The sequence below is a fragment of the Cataglyphis hispanica genome, chromosome 1, assembly GCF_021464435.1.
Source record: "Cataglyphis hispanica isolate Lineage 1 chromosome 1, ULB_Chis1_1.0, whole genome shotgun sequence".
NCBI classification, from domain to species: Eukaryota; Metazoa; Arthropoda; class Insecta; order Hymenoptera; family Formicidae; genus Cataglyphis; species Cataglyphis hispanica.
The window spans coordinates 11558025-11584351 of NC_065954.1; the positions used below are offsets into that span (position 1 = coordinate 11558025).

A 26327-nucleotide genomic window follows, 5' to 3' on the forward strand; every position below is an offset into this window, starting at 1 on the left:
CAATATATTATATCAGCATTACTATTTCTATTATTTAAATAAAAATATAAATTTTATGTATGCAAATTAGATGCAACATTAGACTTATAATTGAATATCTAAAATTTGATTATAACCACACTACGTGATATATGAAACTATTAACCATTTCTAATACATTCATATCGACCAGCATGCACTTCATACTTTGGGTTTTAAGTGACGGATAAAAAATATAATATTTACTTTTTTCTATTTACAAAAAAGGCATATCCAAATATATACAATCTTATTATTCTTACATATATACTGCTGGCAAAATTATATCATGAGTCTGATATCGAATTACTGCTTTTAACATATTTTATTTTGTCATTAAAAAAATTATTATTTATCTCGTCGGTGATCATATACATAACTGTTTTTATCACACAAGTCTATATATAATTGTGATTTTATTAGACTGAATTTTTATTAATTAATAAATAGAAATATACATTTGTAATTAAAAATTATCATTTAAATATTATTATATATATTGAGTATTATATATATTGAGTAAAACAATTTTTGCAGTAGAAAGAAAAAGAATAGAAAAAAATATACAAAAATATATTATTTATAATGACAGGATTAAAATGAAAAATTTGTTTATTATTCGTATAATGTAAATAGAAGTTTATTTTTTCATCAAATAATGATTTTTTTTACATATATTACTCGACTAATGTTGTAGAAAAAATAGAAAAATTGTATAATCTCTATAAAATCGTCGAGAAACAACAATAACGGCCATATAAAAAGACCTCTACCTCGAATTTATAACACGTGATGCTATTATCATTATTTTAATTTATCGATTAAATAAAATTCGAAGCTTCCAAATAAACTTATAGCTTATGACGATTTGGACGGATGTTTCAAAAGGCTTTCTCTCAGTCTTCTGTTACATTATAAAAACTCTCTCTCTCTCTCTCTCTCTCTCTCTCTTATCCTTTCTCATCGACAACTAATTGTACATTATTACTATTTAAAGTAAATTAAAACTCAAGTAATAAACTTTAAGTAGAAAAGCATTATGACATAATTAATTGAAATGTTATAAATATAATCGCGTTAATACGTAATTACATAATTACGATTGACGAAGCTTAAAACAACTATTGCGATTTTTAAAAGCGTTATTAAAAATACATGTATCGTTAAATAATATGTATATCAAAAGCATATGCGTTATGTAAATATATGTATATAAGAAAAATTGTAAAAATATATGAAAATTGATGAAAAGGCTAATTTTATCTTTTAGACAACTATTGAGAGAACTTTTCAAGTATAAATTAAATACTATTTAAAGATAACTTCATATTACCTTCAACAGATTTACATGTTTCTTTTACGTAGATTTTTTTGAATAAATCTTAATGGAGATTCTATCTCTCACACACTCTTCTTCGTGACTTTAATATATATATATATATATATATATATATATATATATATATATATCTCGTTTTTGTATATTGTACTTTCTTTTTAAGGCCACAAAAGTTCTATGTTGGGAGATTGCAGTTTTGCAAATATTTTGTACATTGATAAAACAACCAACCAACAGTATATCTGAAAAAAAAACATATGAAAGATATGATTAAAATTTCTTTGATAACGCTATACGCGCTACACTTACATTATAGGACATCCAGAGCCAATTGCACAATGTCGCAAACACGGAATCCAACTAAGGCAAAAAACATACAGGGAACGATATGATTGCGATGTATTTATCAGACGGTAAAAAAGTTATCGCTCAAGTAAAAAAAAAGGACACTCACATAAATATAGTAACCGCCTAATAGCCACAGTCCAAAGATTAACTGGAACAAGCAAACGAGAAACCATCCAAAAAGCCACGGCAATAACCATCCACGTACACCTTCTTTTATGCCATAAACCATTAATAAGGCACTTATCATCAATAAAAGCAGATAAGTGATTAGGCAGCCTCCGGCAACTTGCATGGCTAAAAATTATAAGCATTTTTTATTTTCTTTTCTTTTTAAATATGACAATAAAAATATTATAGAAATTAAGAGCCTCTCTCTCCCTTTTTCTCTGATAATAATATAAAGAGCGCATTTTTTTAAATCAATTTTTAAAATTTTCTTGAAAAAGAAAAAGAAAAAAGAATTATTTCAACTTCAGTTTTTTTTTGCATGAGAAATCATGATTATAGCTACAATTTGCATATACATTAAGAAGGATGTAAGTGTGCGCATATCGAAAATATCTTTGTTAAAAAATAAAATATTACGTAGATATTTTTTTTAATTTATTGCTATTTTTTATTTTTGAAGCACTATCATTATATGCTATCTGTGTCATACTTACAGCCTCTCACGTCAGCCTCAAATAACGGATTGTATATCTGTGTGGAATCGCCACCAGTCAATTGATAGGATATTAATGTAATTAACACTATACTAATTGCCTGAAAGAAATTAAAAAGTGATTATTTTATATATCGACAATAAATTCTACATTAAAATTTTCTGCTAGATATACTTGAACATTATCACTGTCTCTAATTTTAGACATTTCTTAATTACAATCAATTGAAGCACTTACCACTGTGTAAAACGCTATAGCTTTACAGCCAGTTTTAACACTGTTTGTCCAAACGCATGGCGACCAACAAGATCCCAAAACTGCCATCGTTCACGCTAAAATAAAAATTGAAATTTGAGAAAACACAAATCGCGCGCTTTAATCACCGACAACAATGATTATCGAGCGGCTGAAGTAAAACTTGGGCGTCGACATGCGTCAGAGTTACCAACGTAAATACGTATCAAGAGAATTGCGATTGATCATAAAATTAAATAACTTACAAAATTGTATTAATTTGCAAAATTAATTCTACATTTAAACAATTATATTAGCATTTATTCCCGAGGATCAATTTCGAAAATGCGCCAATAATTAATAGCGCTGACAGCTCATGCTACAAGAAACGAAACGTTTGGATTAAAGACGCAAATAATATTTTTCGCTGCATAAATTATTCGAATATTGTTCGATAAAATTAAAATACGTTCACATTTTATAAACAGACACATCACTATTTATTCGAGACAATCCCGATGTTTAGACTTGAGATACACAGATCGCGCGTTCTTCAATGCCATGACACACGATGCGGTGGCACAGTTGATTCATATGGCATGCCAGTATCAAATAATCTTTGAAAGTCGCTCTTCTTTCGGTCATACTTACGATTTTTTAGTGAAAAAAAAATAATTTTAATCGAATTTTTATTGCAAGCGCGGACTGCCGCCACGATCGCCGAGATTCGAGTATTCGAATCGTTTCGGAGTAATAGCGAAACTGGCATAGAATGCCATGCACGCGTCGGTGGGCACACGGTTAATGGCGTCGTTGGTGATCATCGTTGATGATCCCCTCCACTTTGTGAGCAGCCACAACGCCGACTGTTTCTCTTTTCCCAAAACTTGTAACTATATCGATTTACCGATGCTCCAAGCTGCAGCTAGCTAAAAATCATGCACTTCAGCTTGTAAATGCAATTGCATTTAATATATAACTAGATGGTCTATGAAAAAATTGGTTTTCAAAATGTATTTCTATCTTTGAGTAATGTTGAAATTTTTTAAAGTATTACATATTTAATTTATTTCTTTTGAATCAAAAAATATCTTTTTATAATTTCTTTCTATAATTAATTTTTAATTTTAAAAAAGATTATAAAATAAAAAATCTGTATGATATATTTTATAATACAAAACTCTATCGTTTCCTCCAATATCAAAGTGGAAATCTGGCATATTTTCAGCATAAGAAATGAAAAACGTAAATTCTATTTTTTTAAATTTTATATAATAAAATCCTATAGAAAAGTAAATCAATTTTTTCTTTATCAATTTATTAAATATAATAAAATTATTACATTTAAACAACAATAAATTAAATCAATCCATCAGCTGGTAACATAGTGCGGCTGATGATCAAACCAGATGATGATAGAACCAGAAATCACTAATAACTTTAGTGTCTCTGCGGCGCCAAGTTTAGAATAATAATTATTCATATGCTTTATCATAGTATTATAGATTTAAATTTAAAAACAATTTTATATTCACTACATATATATATATATATATATATATATATATATATATATATACATATAATTTGCATTTACTACATATATGTACAAATATATAAATTTAATAATATTTTTTAAAACATAAAATTTTATTTTATTTTGAGAAATATAATACTATATAAAACTTTAGGAAGCCGATTGTAAAGCAACTATATTTGTAAGAAAATTATTTATTTTTATCAATGATGCACCAAATTCAAATATTATTTGAGAAAAGAATATAATGTTGATTTTATACAAAACAAGAAATTTTCTTAAGAAGATTAATATATTAAAATTTATAAATTTATATATTTTCCACAAGCAAGAATAAACTTAATATAACAGCGTTATCGCAATCAGTATCTGCAAAGCGATTTAATGTCTATTAATATTGCAATGCAAGGTCAGTTTGGATGGAAATAGAAATGGACACATTTATATCTTCTATTAAGCAGTGCGTTTGAAAAGTGTAATGCTTTGTAATTTGCAACATATTATATTTCAAAGGAAGCTTGTAAAGCTTATGCAAATGATAATTTCCGTGATTGTTATGTAATGGCGAGAACCATTTTTTTTTTCACAAGCATAAGAATGGAATTATATAACATGTGTTGTGTCTATATTTTTAAATAATTTTATGAAAATAGAGTAATCAAAAAAATTTATTTTTGACACGAACAGCAGATAAATCTGTTATTGCGTTCATATGTATTATTGAGGCAGTCAGCGTGATTGGTGATTAATCCGAGGAAAATGTAGTGCAACGGTTTTGAATTACCTGGCCGCAACGTGCCGCAAAAAGAACAAGCCACCTGAGATTGGCTAGGCTGCGATTTATCGGTGATAAGTCGGTGATAAAAATTGAACTCGGAAGCGTCCGTGTTTACGTATCCCGTTGAGGAGACCACTTTATGCGCGTTTTGTGCTTGCACATCGAGAGACGATGTAATTCAATCGGACTAAAATAAGCGAGAAATGACTTGGAGAAAAAATTTTTGTTAAAGGATCACGCGTAGAGTGTAGATGGACACGTTTATAAGTTTCTTTTTGTAGTCGACGTTACACGGAATGGTTTGTTGATTGGCCATCATTGTTGGTCGGCCATGAGGAATTTCACGGGCCTCTACGAAAAGATAAAATCCATTCACCCCGGGGAGGACAGTGTCTACATGCATCTATAAATCCTCGCAGTCATTGGATGCAACAACTAACAGCGTAATGGATCCAGACATTCCACGGGATAGCGGTGCTCTAAGGCGCCGTAGATCATCGACATGCGGGATTAACGTCATCGGGATTAGCAATATTATAGGATGCAAGGATATTTCCAGTTGGAGAACGATACGAAATGGGCAACAAGAAACTGATCATCGAATAAGTCGTAATGGCAAGATTACCGTTGAATACGGTTAAGCAATTCTCGTAATGCAACACTAGTTTCCATAATAATCGCTATATTTATCGCTTTAGAGAATAATAAAAGTGGCAAATAAATTTTCTCCGCTATTTTTATTGATGATTATTCAACGATTCTTCCGACTATCGAAAGAAACAAATACAGTGTTATTATAAAAACTGGTGTTGCTAGAGTAAACGAAATTATAAATGTCAGTAAAGAGATTATACAAAGATTTATTCGCGCACGCCATTCACATAAGCAATCGTCTACCGATCAACACGTAATTTTCCATTAACCCCGTCATCATCGGCAGCGTCAAACGCAAGAGTAAGAGATGCGTCCTGTGTGTCTTTCGATGTCGGCTAATCGAGAAGCTATAAATACATGTATGTATGAACGCGAGTCTGGGTGTGCGTATACACGTGTGTACGCGCGCTTAGGTACACATCCGTTCGTTCTCCAGTCTTCCGTATCATTTTCTATGATCGCTTGCTGCCATATCGCTTCCTTCCCGGCAGCGCTAAGCTTCTTAGCATCCGGTTGACCACTGTAAACTGCCTCTCGATTTAGGTGCCGGAGTACCATGCCAGCTGCACGACGCTGTCAACGTTGCCGTCTCATCGAGGAATATCTCAGCGGTATCAATGGTTGGAACGAAGACAAGCCACTGGCTGGCAACGCCGTGGAATCTTCAACCAATATACCCGGCACGTGGCTTTTCTCATATCTCGATCAAATTGGGCAAATCGGAGTAATCAGTAAAGTCGGACAGAGCCATTCCGTCGCGCCGCTTCTGCAGTCGTCGATGAACGTGGACCGATCTCAAATGCACGGACGTATCGTGTGTATCGTGTGCTTACGATTGCTTACTCGACTTGTTTATTGAAGATTCAATGAAATTTCTTTGGGTAATGCTGCGTTTGATCGCAAATAATATAAACATGTCTGGCATAAACACGTCGAGGAGATATAAACATTACAAGACGCTATACTATATCTCGCCAAATTATAATTATGAAAAAAAAAAAGTTTAAATGTTTAACGGATTATGATACATATAAATGCGATTATTACAGATGGTATATTCAAACATTGCCTTGTAATGAGAGCGTTTATAACAAACTTTAAGATGATTATCTTCGTGATAAGCTGTTATCACGCCGTCCATATCTCGGCTGTTTAATTTTGCAATCAGCTGCTTTCTCTGAAATGGAAAATATTTTTGCGAAGCACAGTATTTGACTGCGCAGGAATGCATTATTTGTTTGATTACTGAACCAAATTTCGAGTAATACCTCCTGTGTTTACAACAGTTTGAGTAAGCTCGACGTACTTGGTGTATTAGACTCACTCAAGTTGAACGAAGCGAATAACAGCATCAGAAAGAGAAGAAGAGAGGGAGGGAGAGAAAGAGAGAGAGGGAAAAGACAGAGATGATTGAGATATGCTGCGTTCGCGATAACTCCAATAATTCAACAACAAGCCAGTCTCGATTTAATCTTTTTGAGATTTAATCTTTATTAAACGTAAAAATATGTTAATATATTCAAGTAAATTAATTTATGTGTAAGATAAGGAAGGGAGCTAAGAAAAAAATTTTATTTTCCTTCAAAATATTTTGTAGCGCGCATTTTTAGTTAACATGAATTATCTGCGAGTAAGAACTCGACTCTTCGTATGCTTAATCGACGACAGCACGACGACGAAAAAATACGAATCGAACTGATAACGGGATAAGATTTGTAAGATTCATTAAATTTAATGCTTAGTGTTAGGATTTATAAGATATTTTTATACCCATGAGGTAATAACAATGTTATATATGAAAAAGAGGTTTTAACAATTAATAATATTGCAAGATATCAATATTATCAGAAAAACTGTATTAGATATATGGTTAATATTATTTCTTATAATATATTTTTTATAAAAAGCACGACATTTTGAAACTACATATGTTTGGAAAAATATTATGTTAAAATGCCATTTAAAATAAAAATTAGAAACCGGCTATATAATTATAATTTCTTTATTCTCTTCTTAATGAATCAATGTTTATTATTAAAAAAAGTGTAGATGTATTATCCAGACTGAAATATAGCGTGTGTTCTGGATACCGAGTGCTCCAAGATTGTATGAAAATCAGTTTCGGAAGCTAATAGTGGCGATGGTCAGTTACGTGACTAATATCTTAATATATATATATATATATATATATATATATATATATATATATATACCGCGAAATATTTAACCGGCATAGCGAGAGTAGCCACTCGATGAGATGTTTGAATCCGAGATTTCTCCCGCCCAAGCAAAATAAGAACCTTGACTAAGGAACCTATAGATGTACGGTTGTAATGAAGTTCTCGATAGAGAGATAATACGACATGCATGTTTTTAAATCAAATTTTTAAAACATATTTCTATCACAAATAGAAAATATTAAAAATAAAAATTTAAAGAAAGTCAAATTTTTATCTATAAAGAACGTAACATTTAAATAAAAACTTAGGAAATCTTTCTTAAAGCAGAATGAAAGAAGAAGACAAAGAGAAAGAGGAATATGTGTGATGATATTTATATCAATTAAATTTATATAATATTCAATATCGTACAAAATTAGATTAAGAAAAGCTATTTAAAGATTTTATGTAAATTTTTTTGTTTAATAACAAAATTATAACATTGCCTTCTCAGCGTCGCGTGCATTGTCGGCAAGGACAATCTCGGCCTACCGTAGAATCTCGCGGCCACCTTTCGCCGAGAGGAGAGTTAGCGCGAAGGGGACATAGGGGCCCCTCCGGTCAGATTAGGCCCCGTCAGATCCCTCTTGCTCGTTCTCCTGCGCCGTCGAAGCCGTTCCTTCGTGCCGGTCTGTACTGTCGAGTTCGCCTTGCCTCATGCATGCGCGTAATGGTCACTCGCGTCTCGGCCCAGCATCGTCGTGACGCCCAGCTGGATCCGGACAGTCTTTCATCGGTCCCTTGGTCTGTGTTCACCGAGCGAAGCGGTGTCTCAACGCGGAGCAAACTCGCGCGTCATATCATCGTCGTCGTCGCCGTCATCGTGAACGACGAGCCGAACCGCGCGGTACTCTCTGATGTAACTCCCTTCTCCCTGCACCCGTGAAACCGCATCGCGGCCGTCTTATATCGCCGCGTGATTACGCATACGCATACACGCACGCCTGCGAGAGAGTCGCGCCGAACGGTCCCAACGATCCCGTAGATCGCCCGCGAACGCCTGCGACGCGTCCTCGCGCGCGCGCGCCGGCACCGATCCGCGCTGATCTCGAGAGTGCCGTCTTTTGTGAGCGACAATCGATCTTAGGGGTGAAGGACGTGGGAATTGATAAGACCTGTGATCTGTGCCTCGCGGATATATATTCGGATCTACTTGACAGCGGAGTTTCTCGTCGCATTAATTAAGAATTCAATTTTATTACATGTTTTACGTGTATTAATTGTTTTTTCTTGTGAGACCTTTAGGGTGTGTATGTGTGTGTGTCAAACTTTACTTTTGAAACGTGTAAGATCGGAGTGATGGAAAAAATCTAATAGAATCAAAAGAAAAATTCTTTTGATCTCTTACTTCTATTAGATGATTATTCTTTTGGATGATCACGAGAGAAGAACGTAAGAACAAGGTCCATTGACAGGATTAAGGTGAAGTGGGAAAGTGTAATCTGCGATTTGTATCGCGCGAAATCGTTCTTCGATATGACATCGTTACTCCGATATATGAATTACAGACGCAGATCATAATTCAGGCTGTAGTATCGTTTTTTTTTTTTTTATTCGCCTGATATGTGCAATTTCGACGCAAATAAAACTTTCGATACAATCGAAAAGACTATTTTGCGGATTTAATTTTCTCTATTAAGCTGATCATAAAATATAAAATATCGCGACACATTTTTCACAGATTTTTGGCCGTTCGGTTTTTATCGGCACAACTTGATAAATCGAAAAGAAACTAAGATTTGCAGGATCGGGAGCGAAATCGGGAGGAAGTGAGAGATATCTAGATTTGTAGAACGGCTGTGCTTCGAGCTCTGATGTATGCCACGGATCTACCTTGTGCTAGTGCTCGCGTTTGAGTATGATCGACTCCCCGGATCTCTCTTTCGTAAATCGAGATCGCTGATTTTCTCATGCGATTCGCGCGAACGACGCGCGGTGAGCGCGTACCAGCGCGAGAGTGATGCGGTGAGTGCAGACGCACTTGACGAGAATTCGCGGGCTTGCGAGACCGCTCAGCTGGTGATACATCTCGCTGACGGATATTGGATCATGGATCTGCGCGTTGTCGTTCAGCGAGCATACTTTCTCAGGTGGGATCGCGTGGAGGACATCGGCGAAAGTATCTTCGATCGTTTACAGAAGTAAGTTCGATTATTATTCTATAGCGATACAGAATTTTGCGTAAGATGTGAAATGTATGATTCGAAGATTAGATATAGGAGATATAATATTCTGTGTTTATATATAAATATCACAAGAGTTTAAATTAAAGATTCCAAGAATTTGGAAACAAGCCTGATCCTTAAACGCGATGAAACGTGAGAAGTTTAAGAAATGGCATCTTTGTATTTTAGGACGATTTTAGAATGTCAAGATTTTAGATTTCTATGAATTCTGAGACGCCAACGTCATACTATTAGCAAGAATAGAATTGAAGGATCGAGTAAGCAATTCTAAGATCTCATTAAATGATTAGACTCATATTTTATATTTAAATTCTCTCACATATTTAGCGTTAAACGTAATTATAAATTTCATTTTACATGAAAAAAATTTTTAATTAAATAATTTTTAATAATTTTAAAAATTAAATTACATTTAATATATTAAACTATAACAAACATATAAAGTATTATATTATAAAAGTTATATATAAATTTCTCTTTAAATTTCCTTTAAATTAAGACATTTACTGAATGCTGAAGATTCGAGTTCTAACAAAAAAAAATAGATAATAAAAATTTAATATTACAAAAAAATTGGTAAAAAGACGCTTTTCCTTGCGCAGCACATCGAGAAATCCCTTGCACTTACAATTCAACGCGCGCTTTCTTGGCCCTGAAGTCGAGCGCGGCGCCGAGCGACGTTCGCCAGTACGTCCTTGATTTTCTCCCGATTAGTATCCATGCGCGCGGTGGATCGCCCGTTATTGAAGGAGGAAAAAGTGCCGGGCGTCTCTCGTTCCGGTTGGCCGTTTCGGTTCAACGGCCCGCGCTCTGAAACGGCCTGTATCAACGGCGGCTGCACGCGTTCGTTCACGCGAGCACACAATACCGATTTTTTGCACGTTACTACGAGTGGAGGAGCGCGGCTTCCGGGATTGCTTAGGATTATCGCTGAACTTTCACCGATCGGCAAAAAATCGCGATGTTTTCCGCTCGAACAACGCCGCGGAAGAAGAGAACATTATGTTCATAAATGCAGATGTGATCTTTTCCATTGTATTTATATTTACAATATACGATTTTTTCTATTCTCTCTTTCTCTCCTGCAGCTAATTTTTAATATATAAAATTATTTTTTATGCTTTTATTACTAATTAATTTTTTTACATATTAAATATTATCTCATCTCTCTTTTTCTCTTTCTCTCTCTCTCTCTCTCTCTCTCTCTCTCTCTCTCTCTCTCTCTTTATATATATAAAGAAATTGAAGAAAAAGCATCAAGAAATATATACATATTTCTTGATGTTTTTTGCTTGAATTTCTTTTTTTTTAAAGATTTGTTTGTAACGAGATCGCGGATAAAAATTAAAAAATTATTTTTACTTTATGGCGTATGTCTTATTTTCTTCTAATTTTAGCAGAGACCAGTATGTAGATTAACAAGTTGATTTAAAAGAACGCTCTACTCTGTGGAATTTCTAATGTTTGCCACGCTTATCGAATGTTTGCTTTCGTTTCTCAAATTAATTATCGAAGTCTACGATGCTGTCGAGCGTGAAGTACGAATCGTCTTGAGGAACAGGAGAGTAAACAAGAAGAAATTCCATCGCGCGGCCTACTGCTTCTCGCACTTGATTATACAAATGGCACAAATTTTATTTCTTTTCACTGAGTTTATTGTATTCGCGGTTACGTAAGCGTTTAAGGAATTTTGCTCATAAACGTAGCAATCAGGTTCACCATCTCATATATCTACACTTGTATTAAAACAGCTGCGAAAGTCTGCAATTCAGATTTCCTCTGCTGCAATTTTCTCGTCGCTCTAAAATAATATCGTGACAATGGTTTTTCTTTTCAATTCTTATTTTATTAATTGATAATAATATTATAGAAGTAATTTTTTTTAAATTAATTTCAGTGATAAATAAGTTTAAACATTATTTTGTATTTTTTAAGCTGGTAACTGTACGTTTAGTCCTATATGAAATATAGAATTTAATAATGAAACATGGAATTTTATAAATTAATTAATAGCTATATGTCGAATTTTTCATAGATGTTAGAGATGTTAAAGCATCAATAATTTTTCATTTATAAGCAGTTGTGAAAATTTAAGAGAAGATTTTTACGAGATAAATTTCAAACTTGCGTAATAACTCTCTCTTTAATATTAATTTCGCTTTGGACAGTACTTTGACAAAATTATAATAATATAAGTATATTATTTACAGACACACACAAATATAGCTAAAATTGAATGAAATCTGTAAAAAATTTCTGCCAAAACAAGATACAAATTTGTCGACAAAAGCCTCGACGTAGCGGCAAGACTGAGATAGATACACCGTACATAATTACTTATTGAAAGCTACGAGCACGTTAAATATAAAACGATAAAATAAATCCAGGGACGAAAGATCAGATTAGATCTCACAGTAATCTCTACCACCCAAGAAATGCACGGCGGAACGATGTAACAGAAGAGTAAAGGTCCTCGGTTTCGCTCGGCGCAGCTGATTAACCCGCGTTTCTCTCTCGCTCCTTCTCTCTCTTTCTTTCTGTCTCTCAGATCTTACTGCCGATGAGGCTGTTAATTCCTGTTGCGGCGCGCCCTGCGCGAATTCCAGTAGACGGTCAAAGAGAATCAATGGCATCCGGTGCGTTTCGTCTGCGGACACGAGAGGGATGTTCCTGGTCGCGGCCACTGGTTCTCCAAAGGCACGGCATATAAATACCACTTCGTTGCGAGCCCTCTCCTCCTCGTCCTCCTCCTTTACTCGTCGTTGTCTCCTCTCCTACTTCTTCCCTCCTTGGTCCGCGGTGTCTATTTAGATAATCTTCCGCTTGGCGGGAGGGGCACTCGATGCGGTAAGGGAGCTTCTTCCTCGCGGTGGCTTCTACCAAGGTGACATCGTGTTCCTCGTTGTGGATCGGCGATCTTTTCCTCTCGCTCCTCTTTTACCTCTCGTTTCTTTCGTGATCGTTTAGTTCCCGGTGAAATTCTTTGGCATCTGCCATGCCCGTGCGCGAACTCAGATCTCGTGATCCGTGCAACGGCCTTGAAGAGAATCTCGAGGAAAATCCCGAACAAAATACCGCGAAGAGCATTGAAGAGAACTCGAAAAGAAATCTCGAAGGGAGGCGAAATCTCAATGAGAATATCGAGGACGTTTTTAATAATCGTCAAGAAGAAATTTTAAACAACATCTATAGGAAAAGCACGCAAAATATTTTTGACAAATTTTTAGAAGAAATATTTCTGTGCATTATTCCGAAATAAAAATATCGACGACCAGAAAGAACTTGAAGACAAACATAGAAAGAAATTTGTTTGAATGTAATATAATTTTTATAGAAATAATTTGAAAATATAATTATACGCATGATATATGATTTCAAAGTAAAATACTATTAGAAGAATTTAGATGTTTAGAAGATTCTTCGCACTAGAATTTTCAGAAGCAAATCAAAAGAGACTCTCTTTTTTTTCTTCTTCTTCTTAAAGAACTGAAATTAAATACTACTCGGGTTTGACATTGATGTGATAGCGGAAGTCTTCGAAATACGGATCAATACGGTGAACATTGAGTTGAGCGAATGGGTGAGAGGTGATTAAATTTTTGAATGAGAAGAAGCACTGCAGTTAACGATACTGATGACGACGAAGATTGCTGATGCGGACGAATTTATTCTGGGAGGGTATGTACCTGGTGTGCCGACCGTTGACTGACTCGTAAGTTGTTTGTTGGCGTGACGCCGATAGGAATATTTGTACATTACGGAGATAAATGGAACACACAGTAGCTTCAGGTACTGTTTATAAACTATAGTTTCTCTCTCTCTCTCTCTTTTTTACGATTTTGCTCCAGATTCATTTTTATTCGATAAAGCAGCTCGTGATTTCTGGAATTTTTTACATCTTTTGTATTTTAATAATGCAAACATTGTACTCGTCATTGATTGAAGTGAATTGATATTTACTCACGACAATATTGATATTTTTCTTTCACATATCAACCAAAAACGTTTTTTTTACACACACACTTTTAGTATTAAACGCATATATATTTTAAAATATATTTCTAATTTATATGTCATCTCTCAATAAGTTGCATTATTTGCATTACTTGCATTAATCAAATTAATGTTTTTTTAGCAATATACAAAAAACATATTGAAATATAACATATACACATTTATCTTTTTATTACATGAGTATAATTTTCACAATTCGTATCAACTAGTCTCTATGTGTTTCTGAGATAATTCTAAAAGATGAAAAGTAAATAACATCATTTTGATCTGAGATGCCGATATTGTATCAGAATTGTTAACCAAACATTCTTGTATGTACAATAAAGAAAAACTATCATTATCGATTTCGATGATATAGTTATATAGTTTGTCATTATATTAATTAATTTATCGCAGAGCAAATGCTTGTTTCATTCTTTTCTCTTATACTTACGTTTTTACAAATTTTTCCTTATGATTAAAATAGATCAATATCTCAGTTCGATATTTACATTAAATTTTGCGCAATTTCTACAAATATTAGAATGATATGTGAAAGAAAATTATTAAAAAAAAAAAAAAACATTTGAAAAAATTTGTTTGTTGAAGTATTCCATATGTGAAATAATGTCTTTATAACAAGTTTTTCGGGCATTATTTAGATACAGTTATTCTTAAACAAGTATTTCATCCGTATTACTTCCGCCGCGCGGAATGTCCCAACACGAGTCATCGAGCGGCGGCGAGTCAGATATAAATATCGCCACTTCAATTTTCTTAAGAGAAACACGGTTACTCACCGCGACAAAAATATCGTGTCATTCTTGCACGGCTTTAATAAATGATTAATTAATGACGCGATCCTATCGAAAGTGGCACGAGACGGAAATAAGTTAACTTTTCAGTGCAACTTGCTATTATACGCGTGTTGCAGAAGAAGGATTACAGGAGTAGGTGGAGATAAGTAATACAAGTAAAGATATTTCCCGACTAGAATTTTTAAGCGACGACTTATAACAAAAGATTTGCAGTGATTCTCGATCAATATGTAAATAAGAGGATTGTACACGCTTATTTACAATTAGATCGCGAATTAATTTATCGGTAAATGACAAACGATCATTAGATCATTATTTGGAGGATATTTTTTATCCTGTTTTGATTAATTCCATTTAGTTAACCAAAAAGTTTAGTATTATCGAGATTTCTTTATATTTTTTAAATACATTTATATTTATTATGCTTTTTTATATTGTATTATCATATTTGTTTTACTTGAAACTAAAGATATTCAGATGCATTTGGCTTCTGTTTATCATTTTTTTTAATGCATTAATACGAGAGAAGTTTTACGCGAGCAGATGTTCGCGATTAAAAGTGATTGAGGCGAATCTGTCCGGAGCGCGAATCGTAGATTAATTCAAGGCAAAATTGACCGTGGAACAAGCCAGCGGTCGAGATATTTCTATGTAAAAAAATTAATATGTGTTTTTCTATACTTAGAAATATTTCCCGGGTAAAAGATTTTGAAAATATTACGTTGGCGAATCGTTTGGCGTACAAACGGCTAGTAGTCTCGAGGCTCTTAGCTTGCCCCGGGCATGACAATCTTCTACTCTCTAATAGATATTAATATAAAAATTTTATCTAGAAAACAATTTATAATGGGACGTTGTCCTTCACAACAGATATAGCAAAAAAAAAAAAACAAGCAGTTTATATAATATTAATGAAGATCACATAGGCATATTTTAAGTGTCGCATTTATCTCACTTTGAGATATTCTAATTTAAACTTATGACATTTTATAATTTTTTCTCTCTCTCTCTAATAATAAAAAAATTATTATGTATTAAATATTACTTGTAAAAAATATTTAAATTATTTTATGAAATGTTTTGATGTAAATTTGAAAACTTTTTGATAATTAAATTATCAAATAATTTACACGTAATCTTTTATAATTCTTTTATAGCATTGTTAGAGATTAAGTGTGATAAATGTGTTTAAATTTATAATTTAATGCATTTAAAAAAAAGAAATAGTTGTGACTTAGAAATAATTTTTAGATGTGCTTTTGGAATATTTACAATTAAAATTCCGTACAAAGGGATTTATCATCCTCAATGAAAAGGAAGTCGTCGAATATGCAGAAAGGAATCCGTGATATTGTTGCAATCTATGTAGGCGTTCCGTCAAGAGTTCGAGGTTTTACATCTCACAAATCACAGGCTTGGAATAATTAAATTTGGAACGCGACGCAATTCTAAGAGTTTCTTTTGAGAAATGCGTCTAACAATAAGAACTCAAATTAGCAAAAAAGCAATTTCTTTTATTAAGTATCATATGTGTAAACACATATACGAGATAATCTTTCTAAAAAATCTCGATATGAATGTATGTGTGTAAAATATTACACACATTACAATATAAAATTTGTATTATTTTTTTTTTAAATGCGCTATTTTTTTTTAAAGAAAATATTCTTTTCTAACATGTTAATTTAATTATCCGAAACTGTCAACAACCAATTGCAGTCTTCATATATTTAAATCTGATTAATTTTGCAATTAATGTAATTAATGTAATATATAAATAAAAATGTATAGATGATCTGACGTTTATAGCTATTCTTTAACATTTTGGCGACGTACAGTCGCGAGGAGTCCGGCGCAAAATCGTCAAAATACGGCGGGAATGCACTTTTGACGCGGATGCTTATCGTTTCGCAAATAAACCTCACGACCATATTGCGCCGTGCCGCGATGACAAAGCATTGCGAATGTTTATCGGTTATTTGCACTGGGACGAGTTGCCCCCTCTTGTACAAATAACGTGAAATGGAATGCGGTTGCTTCTCCTTATACGACGCTTTCCTTTTTCGGAATTGAATGTCAAGTCAGTAATGACTGAAAAATTTTATTTAAGTCGATATATAATATTTTCTTTGTCATAAAAATAAATTCAAGCGTATGCTTTTTTTTGCAAATAATTGAAATTATCGTATAATATATATAAATATATTTTTAACATTTCTTTTTATGAAATAAAAAAATTAAAAATAGAAAAGGTGAGAGTAGGAAAAATCCTGGCGAACGAAAATAATATGCTCCGTCCGATGGAATATAAATCTCGTTGAATAACTCTTTTAATCGAGTGAATTGATTCAATTGAGGAACCGAATAGATCACGACACGCGCGTTTATAATAGAAACGATCCAGCTGGAGCCTGCGAGAGAGCTGCGCTTTCGTTTCGGTTTTCTTACGTGCTTCGCGTGCCGGATAAAGCGTGATCTTCCTTTTCTTTGCGATCTTGATCTTACGCCGGGGCAAGAACCCTTTCGATCAAATCGCAACGCGCGAAGATGCATCGCTCGCGCGTGTTGCCTGCGACTTTTTTCACCTTGGTAGTTCTTCGCTCACTTCTCACTTTTGCATTTAACCATTTCACTGTATACAATGAATAAAAAATGTGCAATATATGTGCGTTATAAAAATTTATTATTACGATAAAATATCTTTTCTAAATATAATATCTTTCACACACTCTCTCTCACACAATATTTCATTCAATATTATATTAAATATGATTTGTATTGCAATAAATTTTATAAAATTATTAGGACTTTTAGCTAAAAAATAATCTTAATAAGAAAAAGATTTCAAGATAATATGTAAAAGTTAACTGCATACGCTATAATGAATGGCGCGATAGATTTCTAATGTATGACTGTTTCAGAAATTGCAATATGAATAAATATCGCAATGTTGTAATACTTGACCTTGGTATAATCTTGATTATTTGGCAGCGTGTTTATCGATTGAATGCCTTTTATCGCGCTACGCAGAATCATCGAACGCGAGTCACATTCGATCTTATCTGTTGAGAATTAGCAACTGGATTTTCCAATCAATTATAATGAATTCTTTTCATTCTTTAATTTTTAAATTTATTAAGAAAAGTTAATCGAAAGAGAAACTTATTAAAAAGATTACTGAAGGAAATGCATATTTCTTTTAAAATTATTTTATATATTTTTTGATCTCATCAAAACTTTTTACATGAATGATAAAACATATCAATATTAAAAATTAAGAAAATATCTCTCAGCCAAATAATAATAAGTTTTCATTAAGAGAAAAATAATTTCAAAATTATTATGAAAAATAATTTTAATATCCTATGGTTCAACATCGGCTTCAATATTACTTTATATTTTTCTGCTATTTCACAGCAGGAACTAATTAGATAAGCAAGGATAAAGATAAGCGCGCACAGAAGTCAATCAAGAATAATTTTTATTTACCAGCATTATATGCGCACTGCTGGCAGGGCAAACAACGGTTTATCGACTCGCGACTGATTTTCACCGATAAAAATACATTTTTCGTCATATTAGAAAAATTCAGACGGGATGGATGGACGCCAAACGATGTAACGTAGATGATAAACATATTTTTCACATCGACGTGAGGAAGATACGATTTTTTTCCTCTCATATTCTTTTCGCGCCATTACGACGAAGACAGCATTTTGGCGCAAGTTCAACGACTCGCGACATCGATCCATCATCGATTACAGATAAAGTAACGTAATGAATACCTATCTACGAGAGACTAATACCCGCTGACCTCTTATCTTACGGTAGCGATGCATGTGAATGGTATATAAAAGACATGCTTTTAACAGACGATAGTGATGCGCGGCTTTTCTTGACGAGTATAATCATATGCTTCAAGAATTGTTCACATATGGATTTCTGATGTCAATTAAACTTCTTAGATTCAATCTTCTTTCTTTTAATTTGGTAAAAATCTATTCTATTCTGACACTATGAGATTTAATAAAAGATTATGATAGAGAAAATAATCGAGGAGACAAGACTGTTAAGATATACACATTTTAATAACTTTTATTTATCTCAGATATGTGGATATATAAAATTCATAAAATTCTCAAATCATTTTTGACATAAATTTCATTTATTTTGACAGTTTTTAAAAATTTGCAATTACATAAATGCAAAAAAAGTTAATTTTATGCCGGAAGTCTCTGTGAGAGATAGACGGATAAAAGAAAAAAAAACCGCTCCAAAAAAAAAAGAAAAAAAAATGATTGTATCGAATATCATTGATACTTCGAGTATCGGTGCAATAATGCACGACAAGAACTTCCGGTCTGGTGAAGCGTACCGTTTGCTTTAACGGTAATAATAAATTTGGAACGGATGTCTTTTTTATGAGACCACACGCATGCAAATTTCTGCGAATTTTCATCCATTATACCTGTCAGTCGCGGCCACGCTTATCTACTTAAATGGATGTCCATTAAACCGTTGGACTTTTCAACTCCTCGAATATAAATCGCAATTAAATCTGTATTCTTACGTTTTTGTTGCATGTACGATAAATTTTATTGTTTATTTAGGTAGTTGTCAGTTGACTTTCTTAATATCGCGCGGAGTTAAGAACGAGGCACATAAGATCTATGAAACGTCAGCCAAGTTACATATCCAGCGTTTTTTATATTTGAATTTTATTAAGGATTAAAAACAGATTAAAAAACAGTTATGGCACAAATAAAAAATAAATATATATAAAATGAAAGATAAAATTTAATTTTTTTTAAACAAAATTGTACTTATATCTTCTAAAAAAGACATAGCAAAAGTGAGATTTCTTTTGTTATTTACATATCTGTTTTACATAAGTATTTTATTATTAGATATGTGATATAATCACGTACATATACGTATACCTCATATTGTCGTTGTTTGTTGTTATTTCCCATCATGTTATTATTTTGTAATGAAACTGTGTAGGTGGTGCATGTAGGTGGCAGATCAAAATTTATGCAGCATAATTACAGTTTTGCTTTAATTATTTGCTTATTTATCCGCGTGTAATAAATGGCCAGCAGCCAACCTGTGAAACTCATTGATCCACGAAGCGTCGCGACAATTGCGCGTTATAACGATCAGCTGATCCGGTTCGGATTATCACGCACATCTTCCATTGATCCCAGTGGGAAATGCGCAATTGGCTCAATAACACGGGCATTTCAAAACGTATATAAAACGGCTTTAAAATAAAATAAAACATATACGTATAATAAATTGTAAGAAAATATTTGATACATAAATAGCCTTTGTATGCAAGTCACCAGGTGTCTCTACGTGTATATGTGTGTGTGTGTAACTTATATTTTCAGCATACATTTTATGCTAATCATAAATGCGTTTAAATTCTTTATTTTTGAGTTTAATTTATTTAATTTTCTTATATTATTAAAATATAATAAGAGAAAATTTTATTATTTTTCTTTTTTTTAATTTTTATTGACTGTATGATATATATAATGCGAAAGAAGAAAAATTATAATTTAAATACTATTACACACACATACTACATACTATTCTATACATTTTTAATGTTAAACTGTAATATTGTGTATTATTAAAGTCCTTAATAAATTTTAAAATTTCAAAAAGAGAAGACTAAAAAAATCATACTCCTGATTTATTCGACGACGAAAAAACATGTGGGAGAAATTCATATGTAGGTTAGATTAAATTCATATTGTATATACGTAATTCAAATTTGATTTATGTGGAAAAAGTCACGGTACATTGAGTTGACAGAGCGACTTTGAATCGTTTCTCTCAAATCCGTTTGCCACGATTTTTATAAATATCACAGCTACGAGATTTTACAATTTGATAATGGCAATTTTATATTGGGACATACAATGTATGATGTAATATTATTTAAAATCAATGTCGTATTCATTGCTTATTATTAGCTCCAAAAGATTTGAATAAAAGTATAAAATCTGTATAAAAAAAATCAGAAAAGCAAAAACTAAGTTTAAGTCTCATTAATATAAATAAAATTATATATTTCTCTTGCGACATATGTTGACATTGTTTAACGAAACTTAATAATATATTTTATTATATCTTATTAGTTTTATTTAAAAAAATAGGAATAAAAAGGCTATTAAATTGTAATTTTCTAAATTATAGGAACAATAGTATATATATATATATATATATATATATATATATATATAAAACACATGTTATTATTATAAATCGTATTATAAATCAAAGATTTGAATAATTATTTGTTGTAAGCTTCCGCATTATTATTCCGTGTTATTTATCTCACAATTTATTTTAATTCTCGTGGTCTCTCAAAATATCTTGCTCCGAAATCGTAAACTTGTTCCGAGTTCTCGCAAATTTTTTTAACGATCTACAGAAATACGAGACCCCCCTCGGACGTCGTTCTACTTGTTGTCGGACCTGACGAGAGCCAAGAAAGAATTTTGCGACGGTACATCGATCTTATCGCGCCGATGGCCTCGTAAGCTTCCGTTTCGCGACTTTGAATGGTTAGCGGTTCGCGAATTCCGGCGAGCTTCATTCATCGGCGATGGCGCACGATAAATAAATAAAATCGTGGCCGACAGTTATTGGAGAATGCGCGAACGTTCGCAGTAATTTACGCAGCGAGCCGCATTTTGCGTACGTAAGTGCGTGATGCATTCGTCATGTGAGCCATTCACTCATAATTCAAACGAAGAGATCGTTAATATCTTGTAGGATGAATCTAACTCGTTAGTCCTCGCGCAAGGCACCTGAGAACAATTTATGCGATCTTTTTCGCGCGACGCAACGCAAGGTTCATCCCATTTTCCGCTTTATATTGATGCACGGTGTCATCCTTAGGTATCGATATTCGGTATTCAATTACTTTTTTAATTCGGAAGGTTGCCTCGCGACTTGAATTTCAGGGTGAGGGAAGGATGAAGAATGCCCCGTGCTGGCGGAGGAGACGGGGGTAGCGGACCCCAGAGGACGGGAGGGGGTGGCTTCGGAGGATGGCTGGGGGGCGCCGCGAGGGCCATGACAGGTGGAGGCGTCGGTGGTGGATATGTCATTTTGGGTGGCACCAGATACGGCCTACGAATCTCTCAGGTATTGTGCAATTCATTCATTAATACGTTAGTTATATGCTCGATAAAATTTATTTAAAACGTTTTATCTTAAATCTTAAATAACAAAATATAGGATAATATAAAAAATAACAGAATAATAACAAAGTAATTTTTTTTTAATATGCAAAACTACATTGTTAAAAATTATTGAGAGAGTTTATATTCCTTTTTTTAATTACAAACAAAAATTTACATACATCTTTACTATAGATTGCTTATCGGCAGTTTTCTTAATTAGGATTTATTTTGAATAAAATTGAATAAAATATTTTAAAAGAGTAATTTTAAATGAAAAGCATTATATATAGATAAAGTATTTTAGTCTTATTTAAAAATAAGATTCAGCGAAATTTATATTATTCCACGAGAAAAAAACTTGCGTCATTTTAAATTCCTTCTAATCCGGCCTTTCCCTTTGAGTTTTGACCACCGGTAACGACCTTCGATCGAGTCGTGACAGGGACGATTCACGACAACAAGATTAAGACGTCGAAGGACCTAAACTTAGAACCGATCGCACAAATAGAATCCGCCAGTCACTGACTCGAGCCGATTTTGTGGCGACTCTTCAGTTCTCATCTCTGCTGCTTGTTCCGACTTTCCGCCTCTCTTTTCACGGCTTGTGCGGAATAATAAGCACCATTGACGTCACACTCGACACGTACGACGTGAATCTCATGTGACACATTCACGCGTTGTTCTCTGCCAAATCCTACCGGCATCCATATAAATCGTCTTTAGTTATTTGTCGTCATGTGGATCGATGACGTCATTATCGATTCCGGTTTGCCGAAAATATTATCTTGAGCTTGGTGATATAAAAAAGATTGGCCGGGATTTAGAAGTGACGCGGAGAGAAAGCTTTATGAAACACGATGCGCCCTCAGGTCGAGTACGCAACGGTACATCTTGTCGTACATCATTTACTTATAAGTTTAAAAACGTGAGATACATTTAAGACAGCGCGCGAAGTATAGAGTGCCCCTAACTCAAGAGACCGGAACATGAGGAATATTTTATGAACTACTCTTGAATATGAAAAATGTTGGAGCATGCACCTTATTTTTAAAATATTTTATGATAAATGAAAATGTGTTAGTAGCAATACTTCTGACAGTCAGAATAAATTCAAAACGCAATCATAAATTAAGCAATGAGGGGAATTGCTTTACGAAGAATGGAAACAAGATATCGATCGTGTGATTTACCTATTCCAGGAGAGCCTGGCGCCGGCCAACTCCGGGGAGGAATCGCAGGAGCATCGGCGAAAGCGAAATTCGCGCGAGAGCGACTCGCGGGAGCGGTTGACCGAGAAACCGGCGGAGAAGCCGCCGATAGATCTGGCCAGCATCACCGATTGCTGCTGCATCGGTCCGCGGTCACGGCTTCCGCTCCCACGGATTCCGCCGCCGGTCTGTTCGCTCATCCCGATCACGTCCTCGATGACATCCGTGACGCCGTCGCCGTGCCCTTCGACCGTCGTCGTCGACGGTTGCTCGCCGCCTCTTCCTGCTTCTATCGCGAGCGTCGCGGAGACGACGCCGTTCGCTAATAATAGTCACGGCGCGGTGCAAACGTCGGTGGGGAACATGGGCAGCACCAGCCAGCAGCCGCAGCAGAAACAGCAGTCACACCACCACCAACATCATCACCACCACCACTACCATCAACAGCAGCATCACTACCAACAACAGCATTATCCACAAACAGCGGCGGCGGCGGCGGTAACGTCGTCGTACCCGCCGCCGACGACGACGACGACGCCGTCTTCACCCTCGACGTCGCTCGGCTACTCGTCCGGCATCCCGACGACGACGCAGACCGTCTCCGTGCCGCGGCAGCTCGCGCAGTGGACGAAGCATCAGACGCTCAAGCTTCAGGTACTCGAAATTTCGATCATTTGTTCCTCGTTGAGTTTAGTCGAATCATTCGGTTTATTCCATCGGTTGTTCGGTCGATCGTTCGTTTCGTTATTCTATCGCTCGCGAGTGGATCGTTCTTTTTTTCGCCATGGGCATCCGATCGTGTTCGTCCATAATCTGCGCGAGATTCGAGCTTCGCGCGTAGACATCCGCGTGAGGTGCGAAAGGTCGTCACAAGGGATACAAGGTGGAGTGGCTTAGGTCCGGAAGACTCTGTATCAGCAGTTCCGAGGTAAGTCTCAAGGTCATCGCGAAAAATTTAATCTCTTTGACGGTAATACTATTGACGGCAGGCTTGAAACTATTTCTTTCTTGATAACAGATGATAAAATCTTTGTAGCGGAGAAAATTTTTATTTCCCTCTCTCTCTTCGCGCGCACGCAATGCTATGATTAAAGACATTAATTGTCTTGATTTGAAGGAAAGATGTTACTTCTTTTAAACATCTTTAAAATATTTATAAAATCTCTGAGAACAATATTCTTTTTTTTCCAAAGCATTCGAAAGATCTTTTATATCTTCATTGTGGTCTAAACATGTTGAAAAAATATATTTAATATTATTTTCTTAACAAGTTGTGACATAATTTTTCTTGCGCTTTATGATTGAATTGCTCTTTCTGATGTGGACGAGAATCTTTTTTTCATTTTTACGAGACTGTCAGAACGCATCCACTTTGCCTCGAAACACCCGCGGTCTCTTCGTGCCAGGAAAATTCGTCAGCTTGCAAAGAGGCTGTGCCAAAATTCACGCTTGATCTTTCCGCACATATATTTCCTCCGCCTCGGTTTTCTTCATTTACTTTTTAAAATCGTGCACTCGCGCGTCCGCCTGATTTTTGGATCGCCTCACGCGCAGCGGCACGTCGCACCGCCGTTCCGAGGGGGAAAAGATAGAGGCGACGAAAATAGAATATCGCTTCTTTTTCGACTAGACACTTGTGTACGCGTACATATGAGATGTCCTGGGCCTGCCACTTCGTCGCGATTACGTCCTCTCGCGTGACATCCTCTCGCGAGCGCGTCGCTATTACAAGCGCGATGCATGCTTGTGCGTTTTGTGAGAAAATTGCACCGATTTGCTTCGTGGACAAACACGAAGCAAATTAGTGCAATTTTTGTTTTCAATTTTTAAAAATTAGAAAAGATTAGAAAAGAATATCTTTTTAAATTTATTTCAGAGAATTCAATCAGTTAATAAATAGTTCGTCAACAAGTTTTTTTAGCTTGTTCGCTTAACAATAAAATATATATTTAATTTTATTTAATTTAATCTCTAAATGAAAAAAATATATTTTTTAAACTATTAATTTTAGACAAAATGAGAAAAATACTTTTATAAATTGTTTTTTTTTTTTTTTTTGCGGAATTATTTATCCAATTATTTATTTAACGGCATTACAAATTTAACTTTAGTAATAAAATCATTTTTTAATTAGTAAAATATTTTAATGTCAATATTATCTCTATTATATGTTAGCAAAAAATATTAGATGAAATAGTAGACACAAAACATTTTAATTAAAATTTTGTTTGAAAATGGAATTTATATATATTTTATTTTAAAAAGATTATTGTCTCTGTCCAATGAAACTGCAATATAACATTGCATTCTTCAAATTTTATATCTTATAATTGAATATAAACTTGAAAAGAAACAAGATAAATTAATTCTGTTTCAATAGTTTGAATTTCTAGTCTAACATTATTTAAAATTGAATAGCACTAGATTGACCAATTAATTCTATCAAACTTTGTTGATATTGTATCGAGTCGTTGAAGATAAATAATTGAGAATAACGAAAAATAAACATGATTATTTGTGTGTTTCACGAGTTGTTCTGCGTATCTATGTGTATCGAATCGTTATCGAAACTGTGAAATTTATTTGTTTTTCCCTGTTCGGCTACAGGAACCAGCCGTGATAGCGGTGGACCGATTGCACAGGTTTCGCTGGAGCGGGGGCGGAGGAGGAAGCGGCAAGAAGTCCTCTTCCGGCCCCCGCAGCGAGAAGGCTGAGCGCCTTCGCGAGCTCACTGAGAAACTTAAGGGACCGGCACCGGTTCCGCCACCCAGAAGACCATCGCGGGTCCAGGCCTCCTCCCCTCCTCCGAGCGGATACCAGCCGTCGTCTCAAAATTATCCACAGGTGAGGAATTCCAAACGTCATAGCTCGACGAGAGCTCGACGTGTTCTGTTGCGCACGAACAAGCAATATTTTTCGTAATTTTTTAAAAATAATTTTATCACATATGTTTGCTTTAAATATTTTGCCAAGAAGAAGAATGTCTATTTAGTATCAAATAAATATCATAAAATGTTATTATTTTATTATAAAATTAAATATACGGAGAAATTACTTAAATAATTATTTAACAATTTATATTACGGTATATGGGATAAGATTTTTTTTTATAAATTGCCAATAAACGAGAA

At 34.3% G+C, this 26327-nt stretch overlaps 2 protein-coding genes across 6 annotated transcripts in view; one reads left to right on the top strand and one right to left on the bottom strand.

Annotated features, from left to right (window-relative positions):
• Positions 1-642: 642 nt before the first annotated feature.
• Positions 643-23306, bottom strand: LOC126851322 (uncharacterized). Of its 2 annotated transcripts, none has more exons than XM_050595176.1 (6): positions 23179-23306; positions 2605-2699; positions 2368-2467; positions 1812-1999; positions 1667-1717; positions 643-1599 (listed from the first exon to the last, which is right to left on the bottom strand). In XM_050595176.1, exons 2-6 carry the CDS (start codon positions 2689-2691, stop codon positions 1516-1518), a joined length of 510 nt encoding a protein of 169 aa, XP_050451133.1. In that variant the 5' UTR covers positions 2692-2699; positions 23179-23306; the 3' UTR covers positions 643-1515. The 2 variants fall into 2 exon arrangements, with proteins under 2 accessions (XP_050451133.1, XP_050451123.1); XM_050595166.1 differs by lacking the exon at positions 23179-23306 and adding an exon at positions 3253-3435.
• LOC126849404 (rho guanine nucleotide exchange factor 17) overlaps positions 9340-26327 on the top strand; it is a 52844-nt gene continuing 35856 nt past the window's right edge. Inside the window, exons 1-4 of one of the 4 annotated variants that reach the window (XM_050591211.1) lie at positions 9340-9930; positions 21767-21950; positions 23188-23850; positions 25804-26040. In XM_050591211.1, coding sequence (XP_050447168.1) covers positions 21786-21950; positions 23188-23850; positions 25804-26040 — 1065 coding nt within the window. In that variant the 5' untranslated portion in view covers positions 9340-9930; positions 21767-21785. Of the gene's footprint in view, positions 9931-21710; positions 21951-23187; positions 23851-25803; positions 26041-26327 lie in introns of those variants that run through there. The other 3 variants (XM_050591192.1, XM_050591219.1, XM_050591202.1) reach the window with 3 other exon arrangements.

What these genes read in the sequence shown, in the direction of transcription:
- LOC126851322 (XM_050595176.1), bottom strand. Translation starts at nt 2,691, where the DNA reads ATGGCAGTTTTGGGATCTTGTTGGTCGCCATGCGTTTGGACAAACAGT. An exon ending in CTATAGCGTTTTACACAGTG is followed by an intron (nt 2,468 to 2,604) that starts GTAAGTGCTTCA and finishes AATTTCTTTCAG; the next exon opens with GCAATTAGTATAGTGTTAAT. An exon ending in GGCTCTGGATGTCCTATAAT is followed by an intron (nt 1,600 to 1,666) that starts GTAAGTGTAGCG and finishes TTTTTTTTTCAG; the next exon opens with ATATACTGTTGGTTGGTTGT.